The 16,289-nt window shown below is 41.1% G+C and overlaps 1 protein-coding gene across 4 annotated transcripts in view; it reads left to right on the forward strand.

Annotated features, from left to right (window-relative positions):
* Nucleotides 1–15,056, forward strand: part of scaf4 (SR-related CTD associated factor 4) — a 92,247-nt gene extending 77,191 nt beyond the window's left edge. For all 4 annotated transcript variants that reach the window (XM_033033217.1, XM_033033220.1, XM_033033221.1 and 1 more), the window contains exons 18-19: nucleotides 1,428–1,526; nucleotides 12,794–15,056. In XM_033033217.1, coding sequence (XP_032889108.1) covers nucleotides 1,428–1,526; nucleotides 12,794–13,659 — 965 coding nt within the window. In that variant the 3' untranslated portion in view covers nucleotides 13,660–15,056. The remainder of the gene's footprint in view (nucleotides 1–1,427; nucleotides 1,527–12,793) is intronic.
* Nucleotides 15,057–16,289: the final 1,233 nt, after the last annotated feature.

Here is a 16,289-nt window from a genome sequence, read left to right on the forward strand (position 1 = left end):
TTTTCACCACCTCCAATGGGATCCCACCACAAACCACATCTTCCCATCTCCACCCCTTTCTGCCTTCTGCAACTCCCTGGTTAATTCATCCCTTCCCACCCAAACCACCCCTCTCCCACCTGTCCCTATGCCTCCACCCTCGACTCTGTCCAGGGACCCCGACAGTCCTTTCAGGTTAGGCAGGTTCACTTGCACCTCCTCCAACCTCATCTACTGTATCCGTTCTTCAAGTTGTGTACTCTTGTACATTGGTGAAACCAAATGTAGACTGGGCGATCATTTCACTGAACACCTTCGCTCAGTCTGCCTGAACCTACCTGATCTCCCAGTTGCTAAACACTTTAATTAATTCCCCATCCCATTCCCACACTGACCTTTCAGGCCTGGGCCTCCTCCAATGTCAGAGTGTGGCCAAACGCAAATTCGAGGGACAGCACCTCATTTTGCGCTTGGGCAGCTTACAACCCAGCGGAATGAAAATTGACTTCTAATTTCAAGTAACCTTGCATCCCCTCTCTCTCTGTCCCTCCCCCACCCAAGTGATTGTACTAGTTTCAAAGCTGTCGAGTCTCATTATCTGTAACTCATTTTCACTGAGCCCACAGCTAACAATGGCCTGTTTCCTTTATTATCGTTACTTTTTCGCATGTCTTTAATTAGTTTGTTCTATATCTCTCTATATCACCATCAATATCTGTCGCTTTCCCTTTCCCGACTCTCAGTCTGAAGAAGGGTCTCAACCCGAAACGTCGCCTGTTCCTTTTCTCCATAGATGCTGTCTGACCCGCTGAGTTACTTCAGCTTTTTGTGTCTATCTTCGGTTTAAACCAGCATCTGCAGTTCCTTCCTACACAAAACCAAATTCATGTTAACGTTTGTAGCTGATTAGAATACAATTGCTTTTAACTGCTCCCTTCAACTGTATTTCTGCCTATTTCGTCTCTGCAAACCCATCACAACTTTTCACAAACAAAACTGGCAGAACCTATAAAAGTCATTGAATTTAACGGTAAAGGAGGTCATTATTTTGTTAATTGTGCCTGTGCTGGCTCTTAGAAAAAGTTACAATATTTAGATTAGTATCACGTTTTTTGCCTTTATTCTCATAACCAGTCACCTTGTTCATCTTATTTTCTGGATCTTAATCAGAAATGTAGACTGCTTATCCAATACGATGGTTAGTGTTTGCATTTACCTCACAAGGCTTCGTTACTGCATATTCATTATGCTCCTTACATCTTTGATATATTTTGTAAAATATATAACATTAAAAAAGCAAGAAATTGTTGTGGAGAAATAATCTAATTAATCTTAAAATGGCATATTTTAGGATAAATTGTTGAACATTTTTAGAATCTTCTTATTGGAATATCAATTGTGATTTTTCATGAGAAAATTCAATTTAAAAAATATTTTTGTCCTTTCAGGTTACCTGCCGCCCGGTGCTATGCCTCCACTGAGTACTCCAATGCCCATTGGAAATACAGGAACTAACATTCCACCAAGCGAGTCATCCCATCTTCCTGGTTAGTTATTTCCCATTACATAATTTTATTTTTTATATATTTTCCTAAATCGTGAATTTGTTTTTTCCAAAGTTACCTATGTTAATTGTTTTTTTGTCTTTTTGAAGAAAATTGCTCTTTTCAGGCTCTATATTAACTATCAAAATCCTCTTCATGTTAATCATGGCAGCATGTATTGTACAAACTACTTTCCCTTCAACCTGTTAATAATGACAATTAAAATCTGCAGGAACTTGCAAATATGAAATGAAAACAAAAATTGTTTTCCACTACTATTAACTGTTTTAATCAGGCTGGGGTAATTGTGAAAGGAATTTAGTTAAGATGGGCCATAAATCTTTTTTCCAGCTTTCTGAGAGTGACCTCACCATTTGAACATTTTCTTAATTGCTACAAAATAGATTTGCAACGTGAATTTGATTTTCCTCTGTTCTGACTGAGGTGAGATGAACATTTCCAGGGTCCCAGAAGAAACAAAGTTTTCTGAGACTTTCAGCTGTTCTGCCTCAGTAAATCAGCTTTTGGACAAAGAGTGTCTTTGCATCCATTGACCTTTGCCAAGGTCATCAAATTCTCTCCTCATAGCACTGGTACTCATGCCTTTGGGTTTGGCCACAGACCAATGAAAATATATAATAATCACACAAAAGCTTTCAGGTTAGAGAGAGGTCGCGTGCCACCATTGTGCTTGTGCCAGGTCTTAGGACGAATATATATATTGATTGAAAGGTACACACATTGAGACAGGTTCTCTGGCCCACCAAGTCCACTCCAACCTGTTCACAACAGTCCCATATTATCCCACTTTCACATCCACTTCTTCAACACTGCACAATTTACAGAGGGCAATTAACCTACGAACCTGTATAAATTTCTGATCTGGGAAGAAACCTGAGCACCCTGAGGAAACCCACGTAGTCACAGGGAGAATGGGTAAATTACAAACAGACAGCACCCAAGGTCAGGATTGAACCCAGGTCTCTGGTGCTGTGAGGCAACAGCTTTACTAGCTGTGCCACTTTGCTGTCCCTACAGAAGTGCTTGGTTCCATATCCTTGTTTTTTATTCATGGTCTCCATGATTCTGGCTTCCATATTATTGGCAAATGTAATTATGCAAGAGAGTGCAGAAAGTTTCACAATGATGCTTGGATTGGCAGGCTTGGGTTGTAAGGAAAGATTTCCTTTGGAACGAAGAAGACTGAAATGTTAGAGGTACAGTGCCCTCCATAATGTATGGGACAAAGACCCATCATTTATTTATTTGCCTCTGTTTACCATGTAGAAATTACAGCAGTGTTTATACATAGTCCCCCCATTCAGATTCAGATTCAGATTCAGAAAACTTTATTGTCTGTCGTAACAGAAAATCTTCTTTGACGTGGCTCAACATACAAACAGGACAATGTACTGATAAGCAGTCATACAACACAGATTTCTGCGAGCACACACAGTGTGTATAGATCTTATCCTGTTCAGGGCACCATAATGTTTGGGACACAGCAATGTCATGTAAATGGAAGTAGTCATGTTTAGTATTTTGTTGCATATCCTTTGCATGCAATGAATGCTTGAAGTCTGTGATTCATGGACATCACCAGTTGCTGGGCGTCTTCTCTGGTGATGCTCTGCCAGGCCTGTATTGCAGCCATCTAGCTTATGCTTGTTTTGGGGGCTAGTCCCCTCCAGTTTTCTCTTCAGCATATAAAAGGCATCCTCAATTGGGTTCAGATCGGGTGATTGACTTGGCCACTCAAGAATTGACAATTTTTTAGCTTTGAAAAACTACTTTGTTGCTTTAGCTGTATGTTTGGGATCATTGTCTTGCTGTAGAATGAACTGCCGGCCAATGAGTTTTGAGGCATTTGTTTGAACCTGAGCAGATAGGATGTGTCTATACATTTCAGAATTCATTATGCTACTACTATTCTGCAGTTGTATCATCAATGAAGATAAGTGAGCCAGTACCTTCAGCAACCATACATGCCCAGGCCATAACACCCCCACCACCGTGTTTTACAGATGAGGTGGTATGCTTTGGATCTTGGGCAGTTCCTTCTCTCCTCCATACTTTGCTCTTGCCGTCAATCTGAGGGGAAAACTGTTCACACAGAGTAGTTATTTTTGGAATGAGCTGCCAGAGGTTGTGCTGGAGGCAGGTGCAGCAATGACATTTAGGAAGCATCTGGATAGGTGCTTGAATGACCTAGGCATGGAAGGAAATTGAATTAATGCAGGCAAGTAGGATTTATTGGCATGATAGTTGGTAGAGATGAAGTGGGATGATCATCAGCGGTCACTCAAAACGAGTATGACTTTCCTCTCATGGTGGACGCCTGTGTGTGACTTTGTTTAACGTGGGGAGACTGGTGCACAAACAGTCCAAGACGACCGGGGACTCTTTTCTGCTGCAGCCTTCATCCGCCTTCCCAGCCGTTGTGATGCTCCACTAAAGTTAGGTCTTGGTTGGATTGCTCTTTGTCAGGGACCTCCCCCTTGACATTACTGCCATGTGTGGCCCTACCTGGAGCATAGCTCCAGACGACATCGCCGGGGATGATATGTTGTACAATTCTGACTATGGAGTCTCTCATCATCTTGAACCTTTCTAGACAATTATCCCATCAGCTTCTCTCTTCTTCTCTGTCCTGCCCCCACACTCTTTTCCATCGTTTTTCGCCCATTCTACAGTCAGGCTGAAGAAGGATCTCTATCCAAAACGTCACTTGTCCATTCACTCCACAGATGCTGCCAGACCTGCTGAGTTCCTCCAACCTGTGTTTTGCTCTGACTCTCACATTGGATTGTCACATACTGACTGACGAAGTTCGCTTGAATGCATTAGAAAATGTCTGCACCTTTTTATAGTCTTAATTCTGTTATCCTTGCAATTAATGGTAGAATAGTTGAAATCATCTACCATTTAATGCCTCCTTATTTTGTACTTTTGAAACATACTTGCACTTCAACATATTCGCTCTTCTATTTACTTCTGTTCAGCTTCCTACAGTGCAATTGCTTTCTGTTTTGAAATGGATTTTAACCCAATTGGCCTTGTTTGTTGATCTTAATGACATTCCATGTTTTATCACTGTATTGCCTTTTGTAATCATGTCACTGTATTCTCATTTTATCTCTTCTCATTATTGCATCTGAAAAGGCTATGTCCAAGAATATTGTGCCATTGCTACCCATATTTAAGTAATGGCAATAGTACCATGCACTCTTTTCTTATTCCTGTGCCTATTCCTGTGCTCTGCTGATCGTTGCTTCTATTAGAGTGCATCCAGTTAAAACCTTTTAATATTTTTCTATTTTATTCTGTCTTTTTTTGATGCCTTCTACTTTTGTTTGCTGAATGCCTTCTTCGACAAGTTTTGCCTCTTCTTTATAAAACTGCTTTCCCACAAAACAATTTTGATTTATCTGCCTCCTTGGGTTTCTGATTCTGGCCCTTTTGAGATATTGGATTCCAGTCTATCTTACTTGCAGAATGAAAAATTCATATTTTCCAGTAATCCTGATACCCCAGAGATCATCCGGCCTTTCCTCTTGGACCATTTCTTCAGCTATGTTTTCATGTCCATGAAGCATGACTTTTTGTACACCCCTGATCACCCAGTGTTTTGCATTGACTCACTGATATTGATACAGGCATTAGAGGAACAACATACCATTGCAGAATCATGGTAGGCACAAAATGCTGGAGTAACTCAGCGGGTGAGGCAGCGTCTCTGGAGAGGAGGAATGTCTCCCATTCCTTCTCTCCAGAGATGCTGCCTCACCCGCTGAGTTACTTCAGCATTTTTTGTCCTCCTTCGATTGAAACCAGCATCTGCAGTTCTTTCTTACACATTGCAAAATCATGTATGACCACAGAATCTCCTGTTTGTCCTCCTGACCATTGTTTCCCCAAGCACTTTGCTCTAGCGTCCTTTCCATGCCCAGGGCATCTGGATTACTCATGGAGGACTGACTATGAGGAACTATCATACCCTGAGGAACTATCATGCTCTCTAATTTTCAGAAGCAAACGATTGTTAGAGAGTAGCCTGCACTACCTGCCTGGCCTTGTTTTCTTCCCAGAACTTCATATTCCCTTTTTGCAGGGCTGCCAACTCTCACGCATTGAACATGAGAATCACGCATTTGGCCAAATTCTCACGCTGATCACAAATTTCTCACGCTCTGTCGTGAAAATTTCAAAACTCATATCAAGTGCATGGGCTGCGGGTGTTGGAGAGCCGGGACTGAGGGAGGGATGGAAGCAGAAGCAGCGGTGGGTACAAATGCGGATGGGGAGTCGGGGCTGGCGAGTGTTTGCCGGGCTGCGGCTCGGTGCATCCTGGAGGACAACCAGTGGCTGCAGGAAGTAAGTACCAAGCACTGGGTAGAAACGGTGGAAGATAGTGGCCTTCAAATGGGGATGGTTGGAGAAAGCATCCTGCTTGCCTCCTAGATTTTCACTTACTGTAACTGCAGGAAAAATGTTCCTGATGTTGGGGGAGTTCAGAACCCACAGTTTAAGAATAAATGGTAGGCCAGTTAGGACTGAGATGAGGACAAACTTTCTTCACCCAGAGAGTTGTGAATCTGTGGAATTCTCTGTCACAGAAGGCAGTGGAAGCCAATTCACTGGATGTTTTCAAGAGAGAGTTACATTTAGCTCTTGGTGCATGCGAAATCAAGGGATATGGGGGGAAAACGGGAAGGAGGTACTGGTTTTAGATGAACAGCCAGGATCATATTGAATGGCAGTGCTGACTCGAAGGGCCGAATGGCCTATTCCTGCACTTATTTTCTATGTTTCTATGCTTGAGTATATGGCAATAAAACTCGACCACTTGACTTTGAAGCATTCATGCATGGTGGAGGTATAATGTAGTCATAGAGTGATACAGTGTGAAAACAGGCCCTTCGGCGGAACTTGCCCACACCCGCCAACATGTCCCAGCTACACTACCTACTTTTGGTCCATATTCCCTCCAAACCTGTCCTATCCATGTATCAGTGTAACTGTTTCTTAAATGTTGGGATAGTCCCTGCCTCAACTACCTCCCCTGGCAGCTTCTTCCACCCACCACCCTTTGTGTGGAAAAAGTTACCTCTTAAAAATACTTAAAACAAAAAACATTGAAATCATGCTTCTACAATGCACTAAAACATGATTTTAATACATCAAATTTCAAAAAGTCCCTACCTTGGGGTCAGATATGGGGCTTTATGTGTGGGCCAGATATATTGTCAGTGCAGAGGGTCTAGGAGCAAGGCCAAGTGTGAATTCAGAGTCAAGGTCTGGAATAGTACTAGGTGTGCAGTCAAAGCTGGGACAATGGGAGTGTTCAGCACTGGGAACCTAAGCAGTTATGATCAGGGTAAAATAGGGGGCCAGGTGTAAGGCTGGACTCAGGGTCAGGAATGAGAGAAGGTATGCAACTGGAGTCAGGGTCAGGAGTAATATTAAGTGTGCAGTGAGACCTAGGTTGGTCAACATGGGCCAAGTGTTTGATTATAATCTGATTTCCATACATTAATATACTAAGATCATTCATGTGCTGCACCTGTTGATCAGAGCCTGGGCTCTACTGTGGAATGTAATTTAGCCTAACCTTATTCATAGCTAATCCAAATTTAAAACATAAATATTGCATTCAAGTGTAAGTTAAAAGACTTGCTACATTATGCACCAGATTGCACAATTTCAAGCTGAAAATGGAAAAGCTCTGCACCAAAAGTTCTGCACCCCCCCCCCCCCCATCTTCCCCTCACCCCCTCAATCGCTACGCTCCCTTGGGCTTGGTCTCTCGCAATTTCTCACTCCCAACTCTAACCCAATGTTGGCAGCCCTGCCTTTTGCCTGCAGAAGATTAAAATGTTGAAATATCATTTTGAAATGTGCTCTCCATGTTACTCACAAGTCTGTTTGGATTTCAGGGCATTAAAGCAACAATGTCAAAAATACAGACTAAAAATAGCTTCAAGTCTGTGGTTTACCAATGCCAGCAAAATCTTGGGCAAGGATTGCACATTATTATATCAAATCAGTGAGATTGTCAGCATAATATTTGTACATTTTATAAGAATTATCAACCACTGGAAAATTAACTAAGTTAGAGTGGTCGACATATCTTGGTACCTTTATATTCAAGTTCTGCAATCTCTAGTTTCCCAGATGTGGTACAGACTTTAGGAAAAAATTGCACTCTAGTTCTGTTACTTTGTTTCCTTCATTTTGAATGAGACTGAGGCATTCATGACCAGAGCAGGGTTGCTGAAATCTTTGACTTCCTGGACCTTTTCTTTGTCAGACCAGAAGCCACTTCTAAATGCTCTGTGTACTATAATCATAATGTATAGGGAGGTTTCACGGCAGTCGGGTCACGACCCATGACCCGTACTGTTGCTACGCTACTCCAAATGGATTACACGCGATGAATTGCAGGTAGGCACTTACCATTGTTTCCAGCGTAGCGGGCCCGTTAAAGCCTGCTGAAATTGTCAATTTTTGCGCTGTAAATAATTATGGAAATCGGGATAAGCGTGAGAGACATTTAGCCAACTTCAGAATTCCAAAAGTGAGGAGAAATGACGGTAATTAGAAACGAGAGCTGAAGGGACAACAACAGCCAGAGTGCTTAGCGAACATTGGCCGTTTGCTCACTACATTTCATCAACTAAGGCATTATTTGTGTTTTTTCTTGATTCCTTTGGCATCTTAAAATGTTTCAGAAGTGATAAATCTGGCTGTAAATTTTTTAAATCGCCCATGATTCCCAAGTGGGTTTTTACATACAAAATGAAAACGCATCTGAAGAAAAATTTACAGCCAGATTTATCACTTCTGAGAATTTTTAGATACCAAAGGAATCAAGAAAAAACACAAATAATGCCTTACTTGATGAAATGCAATGAGCAAACGGGATAATTCCCAATATTTTCAATGTTTACCAAGCACTTTAGCTGCTGTAGTCCCTTCAGTTCTCGCTTCTCTATACCTTCATTTCGCTTCACGTTTGGAATTCTGAAGTTGGGTACATGTCTCTCACACTTACCCCGATCCCCACAATTTTTTTCAGCGCAAAAATTCAACATTTTGGCGGTTTTTAACAGGTAGGAAAGTACGCGTTTCTTGCATTAATAACATATACCGGAAGTGACGGATGTCCTCCAGTTGGATTTAGCGGCTCCGTGCGTCGAGCCCTATGACCCAGTGACCTTACGTGCAACCCCCCTATATAAAGGCACCCAAGGCAGGCCATTAACAACCAGTGCTTGATAACATGCAAAATTCCATTCAATAGACAATAGGTGCAGGAGTAGGCCATTTGGCCCTTCGAGCCAGCACCGCCATTCACTGTGATCGTGGCTGATCATCCACATAAATTCCCCCGTCCCTGCCTTCTCCCCATATCCCTTGACTATCTTTAAGATCTCTATCTAACTATCTTGAAAGACTCCAAAGAATTGGCCTCCCCTACCTTCTGAGGCAGAGAAATTTATAAAAATTATCAACCACTTCCGCGTCTAAGGGCCTCAAAAGTACTGGAGGCTTGTCTGCTTTGTTACGGCTCTTGCTGGAGAATTCTAGCTATCAGTCATTCAGCTTGATGTTTTTGTTGACTATTATTACTTATTACTGAGTCACCAGCATAATGCGGTGGGAGATTGCAACCTTCACGTGGTCCGCCCTGTTTCGACGAAATCAATCAACCTGTCGTGCACAATCAAATAAGATCAAATAGAACAAGTTGTCCTACAATTTTAGGCTGTGCACGCCATACACAAGAAGAACCAGCATAATTTCTTCACTCCTGCGCCGTTTATTTTCTCAGCAAAATTCCCTGACACCAGATTACTTGTCACCATTCATTTCCCAAGCATTCTCTCAATACTTTTTGTTTCAGCTTTCTGAAGTCTCCCATCCCACATTCCCAGTCTACCATTCCTATTTCTAGCAACTCTCTCTCTCTTGCACCAGTCATCCTTTCCATTCTCAATGTCCTCTTTCCAACTATTCCTCACTTCATTCATACTGCTCTTTCTTGTCCTAAACTCACTGCCTCTCCAATCTATTCAGTGAGAGATCATGTTCCTCAGCATACCTGGGGATTGTTATTCAATCTAATGCTGTACATTCTTTAAAGAATGCCCCCACCAACCAAAGTTTGAACATTACCTGAACTTGATCTTCCTTATCCAAAAGTGTCAGAGGTTACGAGGAGAAGGCAGGAGAATGGGGTTAGGAGAGATATAGATTAGCCATGATTGAATTGTTGAGTAGGCTTGATGGGCCAAAGGGCCTCATTCTACTCCTATTCCTTATGACCTTAAAATATAAGATGTCAAATATTAAAAATATTAAAACCCCTATTTTTTAGGATGAGCACAAAGTTCCGCAAATAGCTTTAAATTAGTATATTTCGTGGACAGAGGTTGTCAATGCAAGGTTATATTTATCGCAAAATATCTTGGGTCTAATCTTTGGGTGCTAGAAAGTGCCTTGATGTCTGTACCAATGGCAATGATTTGGATGAAGGGATTCAAAGTAACATTAGCAAATTTGCAGATGACACATAGCTGGGTGGCAGTGTGAACTGTGAGGAGGATGCTATGAGAATGCAGGGTGACTTGGACAGGTTGGGGGAGTGGGCAGATGCATGGCAGATGAAGTTTAATGCGGATAAATGTGAGGTTATCCACTGGTAGCAAAAACAGGAAGGCAGATTACTATCTAAATGGCGTCAAGTTGGGAAAGGGGAAGTACAACGGGATCTGGGGGTCCTTGTACATCAGTCTATGAAAGTAAGCATGCAGGTAAAGCAGGCAGTGAAGAAAGCGAATGGCATGTTGGCCTTTATATCAAGAGGAATCGAATATAAGAGCAAAGAGGTCCTTCTGCAGGTGTACAGAGCCCTAGTGAGACCACACCTGGAGTATTGTGTGCAGTTTTGGTCCCCTAATTTGAGGAAGGACATTTGTGCTATTGAGGGAGTGCAGCGTAGGTTTACAAGGTTAATTCCCGGGATGGCGGGACTGTCATATGCAGAGAGAATGGAGCAGCTAGGCTTGTACACTCTGGAGTTTAGAAGGATGAGGGGGGTCTCATTGAAACATATAAGATTGTTAAGGGCTTGGACACACTAGAGGCAGGAACCATGTTCCCGATGTTGGGGGAGTCCAGAACCAGGGGCCACAGTTTAAGAATAAGGAGTAAGCCATTTAGAACGGAGACGAGGAAACACTTTTTCTCACAGAGTGGTGAGTCTGTGGAATTCTCTGCCTCAGAGGGCGGTGGAGGCAGGTTCTCTGGATGCTTTCAAGAGAGAGCTGGATAGGGCTCTTAAAAATAGCAGAGTCGGGGATATGGGGAGAGGGCAGGAACAGGGTACTGATTTGGGATGATCAGCCATGATCACATTGAATAGCTGGCTTGAAGGGCCAAATGGCCTACTCCTGCACCTATTGTCTATTGACATAAAAGTTGTATTTGGTGCTGTATGTTTATCCCTTGAAAGCTGATATCACTTCCTCATGTCCAGTTGGTTATATTCTGTACTTAAAGGCAATATTTATTGAGTTTGATTTAAAATTTCATTTTGCCAGTATTGGTGCTTTTATTGGATATTATCTTTCATCTTTTTTTGTTGGATACTATCTTTCATAACCTTCAAAATAGGTCTTCAAAATAATCCAAAGAATGATTGGGTTAACGTATGATGGGCATTCTATGGCTCTGGGCCTGTACTCGCTGGAGTTTAGAAAGATTGGGGAGGGGGCGGGGGCGATTTCATTGAAACATACTGAATAGTGCAGGCCTGGATAGAGTAGACAGGGTGTTTCCACTAGTGGGGGAGTCGAGAACTAAACTAAACTAAACTGGGGGGCACAACCTCAGAATAAAATAACGTACTTTAGAAAGTTGATGAATAAATTTATTTAGCCAGAGGGTGGTGAGTCTGGAATTAACTGCCACAGATGGTTGTGGAGGGTGTCTTTGGGTACTTTTAAAGCAGAGTTTGATAGTTTACTGATTACTACGGGTGGCAAAGGTTACGGAGAGAAGGCAGAACGGGATTGAGAGGAAAAGATAGGTCAAGCATGATTGAATGGCGTAGACACAATGACCTAATTCGGCTCATATGACAAGGATTTATGAATTATGTTCAATTAATAAAAGAACACTTGAAATTATTTATGCTACCATTTTGAAGCATATTTATTAAAATATTTACGTTCAATATCTGACACTGCTCATTCTATCTTTGGAGTAGAGGCGCGGGTTTAAATTTGTATCTTGCATATGGAAGCTTAAGTTTTTACTCTGAATATCCTGAATGTATGCATGTATGCAAGAATAATTCATTTTTTATAAATATACTGAAAATGATAATCTATTCTCATAAAGAAATGCCTCCATTTAAATATTGTAGAATTTTACATAAACTTTGGGAGTAGGTTCATTCCCATACCATGACTTAATTTCAGAGTTTTAACTTCCATTGTAGAACCAACCCCCGTCCCTATCCCTCCTCCCCCGCCTCCTTCCAGGATCCCGAAAATCTCCTTCCAAGTGAGACAGAGGTTCATGTGCCTCGACTCTTATCTCATCTACTGTATCAGGTGTTCCCGATGTGACCCCCTGTACATTAGCGAGACCTAGCATAGACTCAGTGACTGTTTCACTGAACACTTGTGCTCGGTCTGTCAAGGCCTACTGTATCTCCTGGTTTTAACTTCCCTTCCCATACTGACCTTTCTGACCTGGGCCTCCTCCATTGCCAGAATGACGCCACACGCAAACTGGAAGAACAACACCTCCTGGGTAGCTTACAAGTAAACAGTATGAATGTTGACCTCCAATTTTAGGTCACGTATAACATGGCCCCCTGCCCCTTTTCTCCCTTGGGCACCACAACGACTCATTCCAATTTCTCCCCTCCGTTCCTGCTACTTTCCTCCCCCTGCTTTTACAATCCTTGAGTCTTCAAACCTTTCTCCCACCAATGATTCTCGTCTATGGCCTTTGTTTAAATCATCTGCCTATCAAAGAATTTCCCTCGTCTGTGTTTACCAATCGCCTGCTACACTTTGTCTTGCCTCTCCCGTTTTTCAGCTTTCTTTTCGACCCGAAACGCCACCTATGTTATTCAGAGATGCTACCTAGTCTGCTGAGTTACTCTAGCATTTTGTGTCCTCTTAATTTTCCATTCCTTTAAAAGAGACAGTGAATGGTGTTACCTAATGTACATCTTTGTGTTTGGTTTTCAGGAAATCAGAGTGGAACTACTCATGCTCCCATGATGAATGTGCAGCCACCAAGCCCTGGTCTTTTGGGTGCACGACCTGGTTTAATACCCTTACAAAGACCCCCTGGAGTTCCCCCACCTCATTTGCAGAGGTTTCCTGTTGCTCCACCACGTCCGCTGCTACCACACTTATTACACCGAGGTCCACCACCCCCTGGACCCGGAGGATTTGGCGTACCTCCACCTCATGCCATGGGGGGACCATTTCCACCCCAGAATGTTTATGGTCGTCCTGGAGTGCCTGAAGAAAGAGATGGGAGACAGTTTAGGAATGACAGACATGGATTTCCTCCAGGAAGGGATCGAGACCAAGAACAACGTTTTGGCAGATCAGAGTTTAGAAATCGTCCTTTTAGTGGAAATCGAAGTGAAAATGATAATCGTGAGCGTTATGGGAATCGACATGAGGATAGAGATCATGATCGCCATTGTGGCGGACGTGAGAGAAGGGAATGGGGGAGAAGAAGCTCTGAACGAGAAAGGCATAGGGACTCGGAGGAAAGGAATAGGCGGTCAAGTGGACATAGGGATCGTGATTCACGAGACAGGGAATCTCGCAGGGATAGAGAAATGGATCAACGTGGAAAGGAAAAGCCTGAAGAAATTAATGAGGGCAATGAAAAGCATCACAACTCTAATGGAGATGCACAAGAAGAAACAATGAAACAATCGGACGCGATTCCAATTCCTGAAGGAGATCCTGCTCAAGGAGAATGTAATTCATCGGACATGAATTTAAAAGCTGCAGAGGTGATGGAATTGGCGCCTACCTCATCTACCGATCAACCTGAAATGAAAGATTCAGGCACAACGGCTGAGGTTCAGTGATAGAAACTAATTGTAATAAAGCACATGATGTGGTGATAATTGATGTATTCACCACAATATTGTGCCATGAAGCTTCAGAGTTGTATAAAAAATGATGTATAAAGTATTTGCTTCTGCTATCCCACAGTCCTGTCTAGTTTTAAAGGTTTTAAGCAAATTGTTTGCTTTCCCCAGTATTCAGAACGTCCACACAATTTACTCCAGTCTGAACATCTGATGACCAGAAAAACAAATCAAATTTTTGCTGTACGTTTTTAAAATTTTGACGTAAGGTAGAAGTGCTTTCTATTCTTTTTAATTTAAAAAAATAACAAACAGTGAAACCTCCTCCAAAAAATTGAGCTTAGGATTTGTTTTTAATAAACTCTATTTTCTTAACAAACTTTAGAGCGTGTGATATTCTTCCTCAGATTTGTGGAAATAAGAATGTCATGGGATGGAAGAATAAGATTGTGAAACACCCTAAAGTTTGATATTTTCTATATTGGAAACAAGTCTAAATTAGACTCTCATTAATATGTGTTCTTTAAAAAGCAGAAATTGTTTTTTGAACAACCAACTGCAGCCCAAGACAGATTGCTTTGCAAAGTGTATCATAAAGATCTTAGTGTACTTCTCTGGTGATGTATAGAAAAATATATAAATTGCCCACTCAAGATCAGGAAACAAATGGTCTGAACAGTACTTTGTTTTAGAACGTTTCTTGAAAGTTTATTTGTTCATTGCCCTTAAATACAGACCGTTTCTTAAAAGTAACAGTTTTCCTGTTTTCTTCTCTTTTGAATGTAAATATAGTTGCAAAAGGAGAATATGTTGACTATTTTCAAAATAGACTTCAGTATTACAGCTAGGTTAATGAATGTCGGGTAGATTGTTGATTTAATCAGAATTTAGCACAAATTATTCATCCACATCTCACAAAAACAATGATTTGAATCACATAATATTAGTATTATAATACAAGTGACCACACATCACAATGGGGTGCGAGTTTAGCGTCCCTAGAAAAATGTGCGATCACGATTTTCCATAACGTGAAGCCGCGTCATTTGCGCATGTGTAAAGAAACATGAGTTTGAAAAGAAATTATTTACTTTTTTTCACATAAATGCCAAGAGTGTGAATTTTATTCTGTACCTCAAATTTTTGGGTAGTGATTTGTGATTTCTGAATGGACTCATTTCTGTTACCTGGTTGGCTGTAACGCGAGGTTGCCTGTATCTAGTTCTGAGGTATTCCAAAAGTAAGGTTGTTTGAATTGTTAATGATTGATTAATATTGGTAACTTGATTCTTTCTCTCTCCAATAGATGCCTCTTATTCCAGCAATTCACTTTTTAGTTAGTCTTCCCGTCCTACGAAGAATCAAGGCAGAATAAAACACACCGGTAACATCTCCTCTGAAAGAGTCTTTGTATTTGATTTGGACTCTGATGAAGCTTCAATTTCTTGTTGTTTCATCCTATATTAATTTTGTCATCCACTGAAGAGTCTTGTGACTTTGGGCCTTTTACGGGTTTAGTTGTGCACTGTTTTTCTCCAATTACTGAAAGATCGAATTGTGGAAGGTCACTAAAGCTTATTTTCTCCTGTCCATAAACTTTCTATTCACTACAGGTAACAAGCATTCCCAAATCAATTACAGCATGTCTGAAGCCGGATCTCCACCCGAATTGTCACCCATTCCTTCTCTCCAGAGATGCTGCCTGTCCCGCAGAGTTACTCCAGCATTTTGTGTCTACAGCATGTATTGACACATGTGAAAACATCCTTCATTCCTCCATCAGTGGGGAATGTCTCTGCAGTTTGCAATTTATAAAAGAGTGCAAAAACATGCAACATATGCATTTACAATAAATAATAAACAGTGGCAATTTTCCTTTAGACGGTCTTCCAACCTTAAAATTATTTAATTTTTCCATTTCGCCTTGATCCATGACTCAATGAATCAACAGTATGAGTGTTATTTCTTTCAGCTAACTTCAGATAATGAATTAAAGATTTATTCATTCAAATAGGGTAACATGCACAAATTGGCTATCATATTGAACTTCCTCAATTTATTGCAAAATTCTTTGGGATGTCTTGAGACATGAAAGATATACAAATGCAAATTCTCTAAAGCAATATGACTGAGATTCTGTCTCATGCTGTTTCTACATCTAGATACAAGTCCAACCAATTTCAATCATAATCTGGCAGCCATTTTAGAAAACATTTAAGAAAAATGCATCAATCAGCTACACCATTGATTATGGCAGTAGTTCGGTTTAGTGATTTGGAAAGTGATTGCTGGTTGATTTTTTTTGCCTTGTCATATTTTGTAGATGAAAGTTTAAACTTTGCAGCATCCTAAAGAATTTTTCAGTCATGCATACTTTTCACTGGTTTTGTTCAAATTCATCAGAGAAAGTTGGATGTATTTTCACATAGAACAATCAATGCAAGGAAATATTGTAAGTAGTGAAAACAGCTCAAATTTAGTGTTAAGGGATATAGAACTTCAGTTTCCATTATCTGATTAGAGGATTATTATTCTGATGTGATTGTTTGCTAAATTGACTTGTTAAATTCCATCCAGATCAGGAGCATGATAAACTAAGCATATGACTTCTGTAAATGTATAATGTG

This window comes from Amblyraja radiata, chromosome 14, assembly GCF_010909765.2.
Source record: "Amblyraja radiata isolate CabotCenter1 chromosome 14, sAmbRad1.1.pri, whole genome shotgun sequence".
NCBI classification, from domain to species: Eukaryota; Metazoa; Chordata; class Chondrichthyes; order Rajiformes; family Rajidae; genus Amblyraja; species Amblyraja radiata.